We start from the raw sequence: 17,370 nt of genomic DNA on the forward strand, positions 1-17,370 counted from the left end.
GCTCAAGCCTGTAATCCCAGCACTTTGGGAGGCCGAGGCGGGCGGATCACAAGGTCGAGAGATCGAGACCAACCTGGCCAAGATGGTGAAACCCCGTCTCTACTAAAAATACAAAAAAATTAGCTGGGCATGGTGGCGCGTGCCTGTAATCCCAGCTACTCAGGAGGCTGAGGCAGGAGAATTGCCTGAACCCAGGAGGCGGAGGTTGCGGTGAGCCGAGATCGCGCCATTGCACTCCAGCCTGGGTAACAAGAGCGAAACTCCGTCTCAAAAAAAAAAAAAAAAAAAAAAAAGAGAAAAAGAAAAAATAACTGAGGGATTTTTATCAGGTTAATTCATGAAAATTTAAGAGTAATTTAAAGGACTGGTGAAGCTGAGCATGGTGGCCCACACCATAGTGTAATCCCTGCACTTTGGGAGGCTGAGGTAGGAGGATCGCTTGAGGCCAGGAGTTCAAGACCAGCCTGGGCAATATAATGAAACTTCATCTTTACAAAAAATTGAAACATTAGCCAGGTGTGGTAGCTTGTGCCTGTAGTCCCAGCTACTTGGAAGGCTAAAAAGAATGTCTTGGGCCCAGGAACCTAAGGCTGCAGTGACCTAGGATAGTGCCGCTGTACTCCAGTCTGGGTGGTAGAATGACCCTGTCTCTAAAAAACATGAAAATAGGCTAGACGAAGTGGCTCACACCTGTAATTCCAGCACTTTGAGAGACCGAGGCACGTAGGTCATTTGAAGTCAGGAGTTCGAAACTAGCCTGGCCAACATGGTGAAATCTCGTCTCTACTAAAAATACAAAAAAAAATTAGCCAGGTGTGGTGGTGGGTACCTGTGATCCCAGCTACTTGGGAGGCTGAGGCAGGAGAATCTCATGAACCTGGGAGGTGGAAATTGCAGTGAGCTGAGATCATGCCGTTGTACTCCAGCCTGGGCAAGAGAGCGAGACTCTGCCTCAAAAAATAATAAATAAATAAATAAATAAAGAGGACAAGTGGGACATGGTTTGTTCAGTGGGAAGAAACAGGGAAGACTCAAGGAGATAATGACAGGGGAGAGAATGGACAAAAGGAGATTGAATAGTTGTGCTTGAGAAGGGACAGGCCGGGCAAGGTGGCTGATGGCTATAATCCCAGCACTTTAGGAGGCCAAGGTGGGCGGATCATGAGGTCAAGAGTTCAAGTCTAGCCTGACCAAAATGGTGAAACCCCGTCTCTACTAAGAATACAAAAAAAAAAAAAAAAAAAAATTAGCTGGGTGTGGTGGTGCCCGCCTGTAATCCCAGCTACTCAGGAGGCCGAGACAGGAGAATCACTTGAACCTGGGAGGCTGAAGTTGCAGTGAGCCGAGTTGTGCCACTTCACTCTAGCCTGGGTGACAGAGCAAGAATCCATCTAAAAAAAAAACACACAAACAAACAAAAAAAAACGGCTGGGCACAGTGGCGCGTGCCTATAGTCTCAGCTACTCGTGAGGCTGAGACTGGAGGATTGCTTGAGCCCAGAAATTCTGGGCTGTAGTGCACTATGCAGATCGGGTGCCCGCACTAAGTTCAGCATCAATATGGTGACCTCCCGGGAGCAAGGGATCACAAGGTTGCCTAAGGAGGGTTGAACCAGCCCAGGTGGGAAACGGAGCAGGTCAAAACTCCCATGCTAATCAGTAGTGGGATTGTGCCACTGCGCTCCAGCCTGGGCAGCTAGCAAGACCCTGTCTCTAAAAAAATAAAAATAAAAAAGAGAAAGGACAAATATGGACATAGAAGGTGATGAAGATAAGTGCAGTTCCAAAAGATCCTTCTTACAACCAATACACATCTTTTTTTTTTTCTGAGATGGAGTGTTGTTCTTTTTTTTTTTTTTTTTTTGGAGTGTTGTTCTTATTGCCCAGGATAGAGTGCAATGGCGGAATCTCAGCTCACCACAACCTCCACCTCCCGAGTTCAAGCGATTCTTCTCCTGCCTTAGCCTCCTGAGTACCTGGGATTGCAGGCGCCTGCCACCAAGCCCGGCTAATTTTGTGTTGTTGTTGTTGTTGCTGTTGTTGTTGTTTTCAGACAAAGTACCATTTTGTCCCCAGGCTTTGAGTGCAGTGACATGATCTCAGCTCACTGCAATCTCCACCTCTCGGGTTCAAGAGATTCTCCTCCCTCAGCCTCCCAAGTAGCTGAGACTACAGGCGTCTGCCACCACGCCCAGCTAATTTTTGTATTTTTAGTAGAGACAGGGTTTCACCATGTTAGCCAAGATGGTCTGGATCTCTTGACCTCATGATCCACCCTCCTCAGCCTCCCAAAGTGATGGGATTACAGGCATGAGGCACCATGCTCAGCCTAATTTTGTATTATTATTTTTTTTTCTCAGCATATGCTTTTATTAACGTGGCTGTTTACAGGAGCTGAAGCTCTTAGTTTGCAGTGATGACTCTTGAACTTCTTTTTCAACTAGCCCAACTGCTTCTTCCCATGCTTCCGGACCAGCTGCTGGTCCACGTCCCTCTCCCTTCTGCCCTCATCAGTGGCCTTCTCTCTTGGGGGCTCTGCCTTCTTTTCCTCTTTGTCAAAAAGCCATCAGTGCCATCTGCATCCTCTATGCTTCCAAGGTCCCTTCTGGTGAGCAGCTCAGGTGGGTACAGGTCTGTCATGCTGTCCTCACTTGGAGCTCCCTCTAATCACTGGATGTGGGCTCTCAGAAGGCTTCCCACCGGCGAGGCCCATCACTCTCCATCTGGTCCTCCCTCCTCCTCCTCCGGTGCACAGGCAGGCAGAAACGTAGTCTCCCCCTTGCTTCTGACATTCCTCATATTTACACAGAGCTTGCTGGCGCCGCTGGCCCTGCGTGTGCCTCAGCACATGTTCTGGGCTCTTGTTGATGTGCCACAGGGTGAGTTTGCAGAACAACTGATGCAGGTTCTTGGTGCTGGGCACAACGTGCGTCTCGAACTCAGCGTAGTCCAAGGCCGGGGAGGTGTGGACCAGCTGCTGGTACTTCTTGCCACGGGTGTAGACCTGGGGCAGGCGGCAGTGCAGCTCGTGACCCGTTAGGATGCACCTCGCCTCGTGGGCGTCCAGTTGGAGCTGCATCCTGGGTGCTCTAGCAGGAAGGCCCACAGGTCAGCTGGCAGCTCGCTCATGGTCTGGCTGCCCACACAGCAGCCTGAGGACGCCGAATTGTGTTTTTATTTTCTTTCTTTTTCTTTTTTTTTTTGATACAGAGTCTCACTCTATCACCCAGGTTAGAGTGCAGTGGTGCAATCTCGGCTCACTGCAACATTCACCTCCTAGGTTCAAACAATTCTCCTGCCTCAGCCTCTCGAGTAGCTGGGACTACAGGCATATGCCACCATGCCCGGCTAATTTTTTTTTTTTTTTTTTTTTTTTTTTTGAGACGGAGTTTCGCTCTTGTTACCCAGGCTGGAGTGCAATGGTGCGATCAGCCTCCTGAGTAGTGGGATTACAGGCACGTGCCACCATGCCCAGCTAATTTTTTGTATTTTTAGTAGAGATGGGGTTTCACCGTGTTGACCAGGATGGTCTCGATCTCCTGACCTCGTGATCCACCCGCCTCAGCCTCCCAAAGTGCTGGGATTACAGGCTTGAGCCACCGCGCCCAGCTAATTTTGTGTTTTTAATAGAAACAGGGTTTCACCATATTGGCCAGGCTGGTCTTGAACTTCTGACCTTGTGATCTGCCCACTTCGCCTCCCAAAGTGCTAGGATTACAGGGGTGAGCCACCACACCTGGCCTAATTTTGCATTTTTAATAGAGATGGGGTTCTTCATATTGTTCAGGCTGGTCTCGAACTCCCAACATCTGGTGATCCACCCGCCTTGGCCTGCCGAAATCTTGGGATTACAGGCGTGAGGCACCGCACCTGGCCTTAATTTTAATTTTTTTTTTTTTTTTTTTTTTTTTTTTTTTTTTGAGATGCAGTTTCATTCTTGTTACCCAGGCTGGAGTGCAATGGCAGGATCTCGGCTCACCGTAACTTCCGCCTCCTGGGTTCAGGCAATTCTCCCGCCTCAACCTCCTGAGTAGCTGGGATTACAGGCACGCGCCACCATGCCCAGATAATGTTTTTTGTATTTTTAGTAGAGACGGGGTTTCACCATGTTGACCAGGTTGGTCTCAATCTCTTGACCTCGTGATCCACCCGCCTCGGCCTCCCAAAGTGCTGGGATTACAGGCTTAAACCACCGCTCCCGGCCTATTTTAATTTTTTATGGGAAAATCCTGTCTCAAAAAAAAAAAAAAAAAGCCGGGCATAGTGACTCATTCCTGTAATCCCAGCAATTTGGGATGCCTAGGTGGGTGGATCACTTGAGGTCAGGAGTTCGAGACCAGCCTGGCCAATATGGTGAAACCCCCATCTCTACTAAAAATACAAAAAAAGAAAAGAAAAATTAGCCGGGATTGGTGGTGGGCACCTGTAATTTCAGCTACTTGGGAGGCTAAGGCTGGAGAATCACTTGAACTCAGAAGGCAAAGGTTGCAGTGACCAGAGATCACGCCATTGCACTCCAACCTGGGTGACAAGAGCAAAACTCTGTGTCAAAAAAAAAATAAAAATAAAAATAGCCAGGTGCGGTGGCTCAGGCCTGTGATCCCAGCACTTTGGGAGGCCAAGGTGGGCGGATCACCTGAGAACAGCCTGACCAAGATGGAGAAACCCCATCTCTACTAAAAATATAAAATTAGCTGGATGTGGTGGCACATGCCTGTAATCCCAGATACCCGGGAGGCTGAGGCAGGAGAATCGCTTGAACCCAGGAGATGGTGGAGGTTGTGGTGAGCCAAGATCACACTGTTGCACTCCAGCCTGGGCTACAAGAGCGAAACTCCATCTCAAAAAATAAATAAATAAATAAAAATAATTTGTTTCTTTCTTTTTTTCTTTTTTCTTTCTTTTTTTTTTTTTTAAGACGGAATTTCACCATGCTAGCCAGGATGGTCTCGATCTCCTGACCTCATGATCCACCTGCCTTGGCCTCCCAAAATGCTGGCATTACAGGTGTGAGCCACCGCGCTGAGCCTTTTTTCTTTCTTTCTTTCTTTCTTTCTTTTTGAGTTCTTTTTTCTTTTTTAGACAGGATCTCATGCTATCACCAAGGCTGGAGAGCAGTGGCGTAATCATGGCTCACTACAGCCTTGGACTCCTGGGTTCCAGGGATCTGCTTACTTCTGCCCCCAAGTAGCTGGGGCTAGAACAGGTGCACACCACCATGTCTGACTTATTTATTTATTTATTTATTTTATAGAGGCAGAGAGTTTCACTATGTTGCTCAGGCTAGCCTTGAACTCCTGGGCTCAAGGGATCCTCTCACCTTGGCCTCCCAAAGTGCTTGGATTACAAGTGTGAGCACCGTTTTTGTTTGTTTGTTTGTTTTTGTTTTTTTGAGACAGAGTCTCACTTTGTCACCCAGGCTGGAGTGCAGTGGCGTGATCTCAGCTCACTGTAACCTCCACCTCCCAAGTTTAAGTGATTCTCCTGCTTCAGCCTCCCAAGTAGCTGGGACTGCAGGCACCTGTCACCATGTCCAGCTAATTTTTTGTATTTTTAGTAGAGATGGGGTTTCACCGTTTTAGCCAGGATGGTCTCAATCTCCTGACCTTGTAATCCAGCCCCCTAGGCCTCCCAAAGAGTTTAGATTATAGGCGTGAGCCACCACACTCGGCCACCGCACTGGGTCTTAAATACTTTTTTCCTTTTTTTTGGTAATTTTTTCACCCCCCAGCACACATATAGCAAGAATAATTTTTTTCTAAAGGCAGAGATAAACTTGTTTCTTTATAGCCACGCTGCCCATTTTCAGCTTCCTGGTTACCAAGGCTACGCATTCACAGCCTATTGAGTGAGGTTTCAGGAATACTGCACCTTAACAGGCCATATTAAAAGATCCATGTGAAGAATGACACTTATAGTTCAAATCTCTGTTTTCCTAAGCTATTTGGTCAGAGAAGTCACACATGGGGCCCCATAAGGGAGATCGTTTCAACTGAAGCTCCAGGATGTGTCTAGGTGGGGCTCTGTGTGTTGGGGTGATGGGGCCGATTCTTTGTAACTAATTTACGTTTTCATCCTTTTCCACCAGGGGGCAGACTGACTCAACAAATAACCTACTTCTGCCCATCCCGCTTTTTTCAAAGGGAATTAGGATCCTTAGAACTAAGGGCTTGGACCACTAACATTAAAATTCTAGGACTGGCTTTTAGTCTGCCCCAGAAAACGATCATAATTCATCTCCTAGCTTCGTTGAATAGCACCTCCCAAATTCAGTCCCAAATTTTTGTCAGTTTCCAGTGCCCTTCCCACCTTCACTCTTATTCCCAAAACTCTTTTCCCTTCCCCTGATCCCTCTAAAATTTATCTTCATCTGCTCGTCGTGGTTAAACCTCTACTTCCCTACACCCTAGCCTCTCTGGGGGGAACTACAGTTACAAAAAGGCTGTGGAAAATAGCGAGACAGACAGACCGGCCTAAGCTGGGAAGGGAAAACAGAGAGATCAGAGGCCGGAGGGTGTGGGCGGGCAGGGGGTGGAGCCCGGAGGAGTGCCGCCTCTCTTTCCCGGAGCCTGGGCGGAGAGGGAGGAAAACTTCCTGGCCAGGGCTCCGTGCCGCTGTTTGCCAGCCGTCCAATCCCGCCTACCAGTGCCAGGAGCTCCCCACCCCACCCCCGGCTCCCCCGGTGTCCGCCATGGCCAAAGCCTACGACCACCTCTTCAAGTTGCTGCTGATCGGGGACTCGGGGGTGGGCAAGACTTGTCTGATCATTCGCTTTGCAGAGGACAACTTCAACAACACTTACATCTCCACCATCGGTGAGCCCGCTGGCCATGTCCCAGACCCCGACTCTCCTGTGACCTCAGTCTCAGGCTCCCGGTTTACTAGTGACCCCACTCTTCAGTTCCCTTACAGTAAGGCTCCTAAATTCTAGTTCCTCAACCCCTGGCTCTGACCCCTCCCCCTGCATGTCTCTGTATAGTTAACCAAACCTCTCACCTCTTTGAGGCCTTCAGGTAACTCTTCAACTGCTGCCAGCCCCTCATTTTCTTGGTACCATCTCCTTAGTCTCTCCAAATCCACAAGAACCCTTCTCTGTTTTCCTCTGAGCCCCTCTTCCCCATCCTCACCACCTGGAACTCTCTCGATCCACCCTCCACGTTTCCCCTATCCCTCTGGGACGCATCTTTTTCTCCAGATCCTCCAGCCTCTTTCAGTCCTGCTGAGCTTCAAACTCTCCCACTGCGTCCCCACCTCTCCATCTACTTCCCAGTTTTCCCACCCCACTCTTCCTGCACCTCAGCTGAACAGGAGTTTGGGAAGAGTGGAACAAGGTGGCTGAGTGTGCTGGAGGGTGGCCCAAGGACTGTGATCTGGAATACATAGCCAGCTTGGTGACGGACATGGAAATGAGGGGACTTTTGGGGTCTCTGAGTCAGCCTGGTGACTCATCCTCCTCCCAGGGGCCCCCAGCAGGCTTGGGGGAGGTGTCCAAGTTTCTACTGAGAAGAACACTGTCTCCCCTCCTCCCTTCTCATCTTTCTTCATCTCCTCTGGTTTGGAAAATAGGAAGACTCTTATGACAATTCTGGTTACAAAGGAAAAGGAAAAATGCCCCTCTTTCCTAACTGTCTCAAGAGTAATCCTGTTCAGCCTCAGACTTTCCTAGTGCCAAGTTTGGCCCACTAGTTAATTCACATAGACTGGCTTCAGCTACTTTTTTTCCTCACTGTTTTCGAGGAGGGCGGGTGGCATACCAATAGTAGAAGGCTCTAAGAAAACAGAAAAGAGGAATGTGAAAGTAATTTTTGGAGGGAGGGAGAGACTGAATTCAGAGAGTTGTTAGCTGGCATAGCTGAAGGGACCCAAGAGGTGGCTTAAGAATCTTTAAGCCTCCATGCAGAATTTTCACACCTTCTCCCTCCCAAAATCCATAAAATCTAAGTAAAAATAGTATTCTTGCTGTACAAATACAGCTTTGGGAAAATTCTCTTAGCTTGGCATTTCCAACAAGATTGCTCCTCAAGTGCCTTCCCTGCAGAATTTCTGGTGCTGACACTGCTCGGTCCCCGTCCCTCCCATCACACAGTTTTACAGGTGTGCAATGCATGTCTCAACTTCAGTGCACACCTTCTACCCCTAGGAATTGACTTCAAGATCCGCACTGTGGATATAGAGGGGAAGAAGATCAAACTGCAAGTCTGGTAAGTGAATCCCCTGGGAAGCCTAGCCAGACTTCCCCATTTACCTCCTACATGCTTTTCCTGATATTTTGTTTCATTTCTCATTCCCCATTGCTCTTTCTAGCACTTCTAATCTGTTTCTCTTGATGCACTCAGCTGTCCTTCCATCTCTCTTCCTGCCCTCTCAACTAGTTTCAGTTTTTTTGTAACTCTTGCCTCCTCTGGCTGCAGAGGATTCTCTTAATTTGACAACAAACAACTGTTCAGTTATAATGTGGAAACAGGCTGTGAGCAGTTAAATGGCAATGGCGGAATTAAGACTTGACTCTAAGTCTACTGTTTTCTCCAAACCAGGGTGAGTCCAGAAAGCCAAGTACAGACCCTGAAGGTGTTTAAGTGATATTAAGCTTAGTGGAGGCATTATGCTATGATATATCAGAGCAGACTGGTGCTCAAATCCAGTTCTTTTACTTATCTGCTTCCTGACCTTCATTAATTATTCAACCTACCCAAATCTGTTTCCTCTTTTTTTTTTTTTTTGAGATGGAGTTTTTCTTTGTCGCCAGGTTGGAGTGCAGCGAGCGGTGTGATCTTGGTTCACCGCAACCTCTGCCTCCTGGGTTCAAGCAATTCCCCTGCCTCAGCCTCCTGAGTAGCTGGGACTACAGGCACAAGCCACCATGCCCAGCTAATTTTTTGTATTTTATTAGAGACGGGGTTTCACCATGTTGGCCAGGCTGGTCTTGAATTTCTGACCTCATGATCCACCCTCCTCGGCCTCCCAAAGTGCTGAGATTACAGGCATGAGCCACTGTGCCCAACCTTTTGTTTTTTTCTTGAGACAGAGTCTTGCTCTGTCTCCCAGGCTGGAGTGCAATGGCACGATCTCGGTTCACTGCAACCTCTGCCTCCCAGGTTCAAGTGATTCTTTGCTTCAGCCTCCCGAGTAGCTTACAGGCACCTGCTACCACACTCGGCTAATTTTTGTGTATTTTTACTATCTTGGCCAGGCTGGTCGTGAAGTCCTGACCTCGTATCTATCCACCTCGGCCTCCCAAAGTGTTTGGAGTATTGCAGGCTTTAACCACTGCACCAGGCGTTTTTTTTTTTTTTTTGAGACGGAGTTTTGCTCTTGTAATCCAGGCTGTAGTGCAGTGGAGCAATCTCGGTTCACTGCAACCTCCGCCTCTCGGGTTCAAGCAGTTCTCCTGCCTCAGCCTTCCAAGTAGCTGGGATTACAGGCGCCTGCCACCATGTCTGGCTAATTTTTTGTATTTTTAGTAGAGACAGGGTTTCACCATGTTGGCCAGGCTGGTCTTTTTTTTTTCTTTTCTTTCTTTTTTTTTTTTTTATAAAGATGGTGTTTCACCATGATAGCCAGGCTGGTCTTGAACTCCTGACCTCAGGTGATCCACCCATCTTGGCCTCCCAAAGTGCTGTGATTACAGGCATGAGCCATTGCACCCGGCATGTTTCCTCATTTCTGAAATAGGGACAATAATACTTGTCTTACAAGCAGAGAGTAAGAATTAGGTAAAGTCACACATGCACAGTGCTTGATACATAGCAATCATTCAGTGAATAAGCAAGAGACATCTTTTTTCTTGGGCCACTACCATCTCTGGAAATCAGCTCAACTGTCTTTAATCCCATTCCCCTTTACAGTTTTCTTATTCTCTTGTCCCACCATATTGCAAAAGCTAAATTCATGTGCGAGAGAAAGAATTCCTCCATTGGAGAATTCTTTCCTCTATTCCATCCTGTGAAACCTTCTTTAGGGACACGGCTGGCCAAGAGCGATTCAAGACAATAACTACTGCCTACTACCGTGGAGCCATGGTATGAAGTATGGGTCTGGGCAAAGGATGAAGGCAACAGAATATGGTTTTATGAATATAAAGGGTCAGGGTTGGGGCAGGTAAAAATGGGAGGGGCGCAGTGTGGATCGCAGCAGGCTCAACATGGCCTAGTGTTTAGACCCATGGATGGAACTTGCAGGGTCACTTACAGGGCAGTGGGAAGCCTCAACAGGAGTATGGTCCAAGGTGAATTTTGTCATCTCCCAGGGCATTATCCTAGTATACGACATCACGGATGAGAAATCTTTCGAGAATATTCAGAACTGGATGAAAAGCATCAAGGAGGTGAGGACCTCCAAAAGAAATGGGGGAACTGGGTAGAACCTGGAGGATGAAGGGGTCCATCAGGATAGGCAGGACCTAACTTTTTTTTTTTTTTTTTTGAGACGGAGTTTCGCTCTTGTTACCCAGGATGGAGTGCGATGGCGCAATCTCAGCTCACCGCAACCTCCGCCTCCTGGGTTCAGGCAATTCTCCTGCCTCAGCCTCCTGAGTAGCTGGGATGACAGGCACGCGCCACCGTGCCCAGCTAATTTTTTGTATTTTTAGTAGAGACGGGGTTTCACCATGTTGACCAGGATGGTCTCCATCTCTTGACCTTGTGATTCACCCGCCTCTGCCTCCCAAAGTGCTGGGATTACAGGCTTGAGCCACCGCGCCCAGCTTTTTTTTTTTTTTTTTTTTTTTGAGATGGTGTCTTGCTCTGTCACCAGGCTAGAGTGCAGTGGCACGATCTCAGCTCACTGCAACCTCCGTCTCCTGGGTTCAAGCAGTTCCCCTGCCTCAGCTTCTGAGTAGCTGGGACTACAGGCGTGCACCACCACGCCTGGCTAATTTTTTGTATTTTAGTAGAGACAGGGTTTCACCATGTCCAGGATGGTCTCGATCTCCTGACCTCGTGATCAGCCCCCCTTGGCCTCCCAAAGTGCTGGGATTACAGGCCTAAGGCACTGCGCCAGGCTGGCAGGATCTTTTACTTGTCTCTTCCTGCAGAATGCTTCTGCTGGGGTGGAGCGCCTCTTGCTAGGAAACAAATGTGACATGGAGGCCAAGAGGAAGGTGCAGAAGGAGCAGGCCAATAAGGTGAGGGCCAGGCTGGGCAATGTTCTAGAAATGGGCTGGGAGGGCTGAGAGGAGGTAGCACTGCAGAGGACTTGGCTGCCGCCCCTACTTCAATTCTCGCCTTCCCACTTCACCTCTTATAGTTGGCTCGAGAGCATGGGATCCGATTTTTCGAAACTAGTGCTAAATCCAGTATGAATGTGGATGAGGTGAGCTCCACACGCCCATTCCCTACCAAGAGAGGAAGTACGGGAAGGTAGATTCTCCTCCCCTCCAAACTGACTCTATTCCCCACTTTAGGCTTTTAGTTCCCTGGCCCGGGACATCTTGCTCAAGTCAGGAGGCCGGAGATCAGTAAGTTGGTTTTGCTGGGCTAGGTACAACTCTGGGGTGTGTGTGTGTGTTGGTAAAAACTGAGGAGAGGAGCGATGCTGAGATTTCTCATGAGGGTAGATTCACTTCAAACAATTTATGCCCTAACCAGCCATTCACACCGTGACCCCTGTGCCCTTCTCCCTCTAGGGAAACGGCAACAAGCCTCCCAGTACTGACCTGAAAACTTGCGACAAGAAGAACACCAAGTGCTCCCTGGGCTGAGGACCCTTTCTCGCCTCCCCACCCCGGAAGCTGACCTGAGGGAACAGGGCAGAGGGAGTGAGCAGGGGAGAAACAGCAGAGGGGCTTGCAGGGACAGACAGGTAGATGGTAAAGAGAATGAGAAGAAAATGGAGAAAAGGGACAAGCAGAAAAGAAAGAAGAGAGAGGTAGGGAGAAGGGAGGGGAGAAATTGAGGAAGTGAAAGGAGGTGAGGAGGCAGGGAGAGAGAGAGGAGGAACGGAAGGGGAGATGGCCTCAGGCTTCAGACCTTCCCTGGGTTTTCAGAGCAAACATAAATGCAAATACACTGATTATTCTGTTACTACATCAGGGTTTAGCGTCCTGCGAACGGCTGGCTCGGCACTACTCTGAAGATTTGTTCCTGTTCTGTCACTTTTCATGGTCTTTCTTGGTATTAAAGGCCACCGTTTGCACAAATGTTCCTGGTTTGGGTAACTTGGATTATTGTCAGAATTGTTCTCCACACAAATCCAATTATTTTGTCTCCAGAGTGTTTGATCTACCTCAGTCAGGCTGGGTTTCTGTGGAACCAGGACTAATCCTACCCCTGTCTCTTCCCCACCGTTCAGTTGGTAAGGAAAATAGCAAACAGCAGGAGATAAAGTGAAGGTCTGGATATCCTCTTTTCACTATGGGGCCTTTGTGGGCAGAGCCTTGTCCTGAGCACAAGAAATTCCAACAGGGAGGGACTCTAACAGCCCTAGCCTCAGGGACATAACTGCAGCTCGTGTTTATCCGTGATTTTTGCAAGCTTCTTGATTCTGCCAGCAATCCATTTAGGTATTTAATAGGCATTAATATCTGCTTTTATTGGTGTGGAAAATGAGAAGTTTATATTCACAGATGTATACTGAGCAATTTAAATATATGTTGAACATCTACAAGTGCCAGGCACAATGGTCAGTTACTTTATTTATTTATTGAGAGAGTCTTGCTCTGTCACCCAGGCTGGAGTGAAGTGGTGTGATCTCGGCTCACTGCAACCTTCACCTCCTGCCTCAGCCTCTCGAGTAGCTGGGATTACAGGCATGAGCCACCGTGCCTGGCCGTAATAGTCAGTTAATATAGCCCTTGAGTGTTACTTACAAGCAGAAGGTCAAGCAATTTTTTTTTTTTTCTTAGATTGAGACTCACGCTGTCACCCAGCCGGGAGCGCAGTGGCATGATCCTGGCTCACTGCAACCTCTGCCTCCCCGGATCAAGTGATTCTTCTGCCTCAGCCTCCTGAGTAGCTGGGATTACAGGCACATACCACCATGCACAGCTAATTTTTGTGTTTTTAGTAGAGACAGGGTTTTGCCATATTGGCCAGGCTGGTCGTAAATTCTTGGGCTCAAGTGATCTGCTAGCCTCGGCCTCCCAAAGTGCTGGGATTACAGGCATGAGACACTGTACCCAGCCCCAGGACAAGTAAATTTTAACAAAAACAGCTCATTGGCCAGGTCTGAACTTTGGGAGGCCGAAGCGGATGGATCATGAGGTCAGAAGTTCAAGACCGGCCTCACCAAGATGGTAGAACTCTACCTCTACTAAAAAAATATATTTTTTTTTGAAACGGAGTTTCGCTCTTGTTACCCAGGCTGGAGTGCAATGGCGCGATCTCGGCTCACCGCAGCCTCCGCCTCCTGGGTTCAGGCAATTCTCCTGCCTCAGCCTCCTGAGTAGCTGGGATTACAGGCACGCGCCACCATGCCCAGCTAATTTTTTGCACTTTTAGTAGAGACGGGGTTTCACCATGTTGACCAGGATGGTCTCGATCTCTCGACCTCGTGATCCACCCGCCTCGGCCTCCCAAAGTGCTGGGATTACAGGTTTGAGCCACCGCGCCCGGCCTTATTTCTTGTATTTTTAGTAAAGACGGGGTTTCACCATGTTGACCAGGATGGTCTCGATCTCTCGACCTCGTGATCCACCCGCCTCGGCCTCCCAAAGTGCTGGGTTTACAGGCTTGAGCCACCGCGCCCGGCCTTAAAAATTTTTTTAAATACAAAAATTAGCCAGGTGTGATGGCAGGTGCCTGTAATCCCAGCTACTTGGGAGGCTGAGGCAGGAGAATCACCTGAACCCTGGGGGTGGAGGTTGCAGTGAGCTGAGATCATGCTATTGCACTCCAGCCTTGGCAGCAAGAGCAAAACACCATTTCAAACAAACAAAAATAGCTCTTTACTGAGTAACAAAAATAGCAAAACTACTGGAAGTGCAAAAGAAAATTCAGGCTTGAGGCATAGCATCCTTAAGTATACATATGTAGCCCCTTCTACCATACACAATATTTTTTTTTTTTTTTTTTTTGAGACGGAGTTTCGCTCTCGTTACCCAGGCTGGAGTGCAATGGCGCGATCTCGGCTCACCGCAACCTCCGCCTCCTGGGCTCAGGCAATTCTCCTGCCTCAGCCTCCTAAGTAGCTGGGATTACAGGCACGCACCACCATGCCCAGCTAACTTTTTGTATTTTTAGTAGAGACGGGGTTTCACCTTGTTGACCAGGATGGTCTCGATCTCTCGACCTCATGATCCACCTGCCTCGGCCTCCCAAAGTGCTGGGATTACAGGCTTGAGCCACCGCGCCCGGCCTACACAATATTTTTTACACAGCAAAAGTAATTCACAGGTTTGATCTTTTTTTCAGGATCAATGAAAATATCAGATTTGTTTTAAACAAAATGTACCATTGGAAGTTTTATTCAGGGCCGGGTATGGTGGCTCATGCCTGTAATCTCAGCCCTTTGGGAGGCTGAGGCAGGTGGATCATGAGTTCAGGAGTCAAGACCATCCTGGCCAACATGGTGAAACCCTGTCTCTGCTAAAAATACAAAAATTAGCCAGGTGTGGTGGCAGGTGCCTGTAGTCCCAGCTACTCGGGAGGCTGAGGCAGGAGAATCGCTTGAACCCGGGAGGTGGAGGTTGCAGTGAGGCAAGATCACCCCATTGCACTCCAGCTTGGTGACAAAGTGAGACTCCATCTCAAAAAAAAAAAAAAAAGTTTTATTCAAGAAGGGTGCAATGGCTCACACCTGTAATCCCTGTACTTTGAAAGGCTAAGGCAGGTGGATCACCTGAGGTCAGGAGTTCAAGACCAGCCTGGGCAACATGGTAAAACTCTGTCTCTACTAAAAATAGAAAAATTAGCCAGGCAAGGTGGCATGTGTCTGTAATCCCTGCTCCTTGGTAGACTGAGGCATGAGAATTGCTTTAACCTGGCAGGCAGAGGTTGCAGTGAGCCAGGATCACACCACTGCACTCTAGCCTGGGTAATGGAGTGAAACTTGTCTCAAAAACAAACAAAAAACGTGTTTTTTTTTTCAGGCCGGGCACACTGGTTCACATCTGTAATCCTAACACTTTGGGAATCTCAAGAGGGAGGATTGCTTGAGTTCAGGAGCTGAAGACCTACCTGGGCAACATAGGGAGACCCCATCTTTACAAAAAAAAAAAAATAGCCAAGTATGGTGGCACATGCCTGCGGTCCCCACTACATGGGAGGCTGAGGTGGGAGGATCACTTGAGTCCAGAAGGTCACTGCTGCAATGAGCCATTATTGCAGCACTGCTTGGGAAACAAAGAAAGACCCTATCTCCTAAGATAAAATAAAATAAAAGGCTTTTTTCATTGATACAGTGTTCAAGGTAATTAAGAAATCTCCAGCTCTTCAGTGTAAAAGTGAATGGCACTACCCTAGAGTCAGCGACAGTCTTTTTCTGTGCTGCTCTCTCTCTCTCTTTTTTTTTAAATGCAGGTTTATTTGGGTGATTGTTTAGCAGTTGTCTCCCTTGCCATCTGCAAAAGCCCCGGTATCCCGTACAAAGCCTGGCACTTAGAAGGGGGTGCAACTTAGGGTTTTTTTGTTTTGTTTTGTTTTAGAGACAGGCTCTCACTCTGTCACCCAGGCTGGAGTACAGTGGCACAATTGCAGCTCACTGCAGCCTCGTGCTCCCAGACTCAAGCAATCCTCCTACCTTAGCCTTCTGAGTGGCTGGGACTACAGGCAGCTGCCACCACGCCCGACTAATTTGTGTATCTTTTGTAGAGACAAGGCTTCACCATGTTGCTCAGGCTAGTCTCAAACTCCTGAGCTCAAGGAATCCTCCTGCCTCAGCCTCCCAAAGTGCTGTGATTACAGGTGTGAGCCACTGAACCCAGCTTGTGCTGCTATTTCTGTTGACAAAAGACAGTACTTTAAAAAAAGTCTGATGGTGCTGGGAGAAATAATAATTTGATAAATGTAACAATTTGATAAATGTAAGTATCCAAGCATTGATGGGGTAATGAGAAGCCTTATTTGTGCCTTATGTTTGAGTTCTGTAGTAAACTGTCTAGCTGGTTTAATTTGCTCAGCAGATGAGGAAAGACTGGCACTTTGTGGATCCCAGGGAGACTAACGTCTTCAACATACTTCAGGGCAGATTATCTAATTTCAGAGTAGAGACCCCACTCTGCTGCCTTTCAGGTTACCGGAAGTGAAATCTTACAAGAGCTTACAGTTTGTTAAAAGATAAGGTAGGATTAGGTGAGGAGTAACAAATACTAGCAGATTTCAGCCCAAACTTTAATTATAGCTAAACATTACTGGAAAAAAGCCCACAACCTACTTTATGTAACATACAACTACATACATATACAAAAATTATATATATATATATATATATATACACACACACACACACACACACATACACAATTTCAGCAAACACAAATAATTTAGAGAAACACATTCAAAATTAGAAAATTAGAGTCAGATATGGTGGCACATGACTGAAATCTCAGCTACTTCAGAAGATCCCTGAAGACCAGAAGTTGCAGGCTGTGGTGCATTGTGATGGCTGTGACTTGCCACTGCACTCCATCTCGTTAAAAACAAAAACAAGCAAACAAACAAAAAACAGCAAAATGAAAGTTCAGCTCTCATCAGGATTTTTTCTTTTTTTAAAATTTATTATTATTATTATTTTTTTTTTTTTTGAGATGGAGTTTCGCTCTTGTTACCCAGGCTGGAGTGCGATGGCACGATCTTGGCTCACCACAACCTCCGTCTCCTGGGCTCAAGCAATTCTCCTGCCTCAGCCTCCTGAGTACCCGGGATTACAGGCATGTGCCACCATGCCCAGCTAATTTTTTGTATTTTTAGTAGAGACGGGGTTTCACCATGTTGACTAGGATGGTCTCGATCTCTTGACCTCGTGATCCACCCGTCTCGGCCTCCCAAAGTGTTGGGATTACAGGCGTGAGCCACTGCGCCCGGCTTATTATTTTTTAAAAACGGGGTTTCACCATGTTGGTCAGGCTGGTCTTGAACTCCTGACCTCAGGTGATCTGCCCACCTTGGCCTCCAAAGTGCTTGGATTACAGGCGTGAGCCACTATGCCTGGCCGGTTTTATTTTTTTCAGCTCTCATTCAATGGTCTTTCCACAGTCTGATAGCTCCTAAGCTTGAGAACCCAGCTGTAGATCTGATGTGAAGACAAACAGAATTTATGGGACATACAATCAGAAACACTGTTTTTTGTTGTTGTTGTTTGTTTGTTTCGCTCTTGTCACCCTGGCTGGAATGCAATGCTGTGATTTTGGCTTACTGCAACCTCTGCCTCCTGTGTTCAATCAATTCTCCTGCCTCAGCCTCCTGAGTAGCTAGGATTACAGGTACCCGCCACCACG

The 17,370-nt window shown here is 47.7% G+C and overlaps 1 protein-coding gene and 1 pseudogene across 2 annotated transcripts; one reads left to right on the plus strand and one right to left on the minus strand.

The window, feature by feature from the left end:
* Positions 1–2,371: 2,371 nt before the first annotated feature.
* LOC101043291 (surfeit locus protein 2-like) lies at positions 2,372–3,128 on the minus strand (annotated as a pseudogene).
* Positions 3,129–6,568: 3,440 nt separating this feature from the next.
* RAB13 (RAB13, member RAS oncogene family) lies at positions 6,569–12,135 on the plus strand. 2 transcript variants are annotated; one of them, XM_010329622.3, is made up of 8 exons: positions 6,569–6,910; positions 8,140–8,200; positions 9,958–10,018; positions 10,246–10,323; positions 11,032–11,121; positions 11,244–11,309; positions 11,401–11,454; positions 11,623–12,135. In XM_010329622.3, the coding sequence occupies exons 1-8, from the start codon at positions 6,691–6,693 to the stop codon at positions 11,695–11,697; spliced, it is 705 nt and encodes a 234-aa protein (XP_010327924.1). In that variant the 5' UTR covers positions 6,569–6,690; the 3' UTR covers positions 11,698–12,135. The 2 variants fall into 2 exon arrangements, with proteins under 2 accessions (XP_010327924.1, XP_003941919.1); XM_003941870.4 differs by having other exon boundaries at positions 6,607–6,814.
* The last annotated feature ends 5,235 nt before the right edge of the window (positions 12,136–17,370 follow it).

This window comes from Saimiri boliviensis, chromosome 19 (genome assembly GCF_048565385.1).
Source record: "Saimiri boliviensis isolate mSaiBol1 chromosome 19, mSaiBol1.pri, whole genome shotgun sequence".
Taxonomy (NCBI): domain Eukaryota; kingdom Metazoa; phylum Chordata; class Mammalia; order Primates; family Cebidae; genus Saimiri; species Saimiri boliviensis.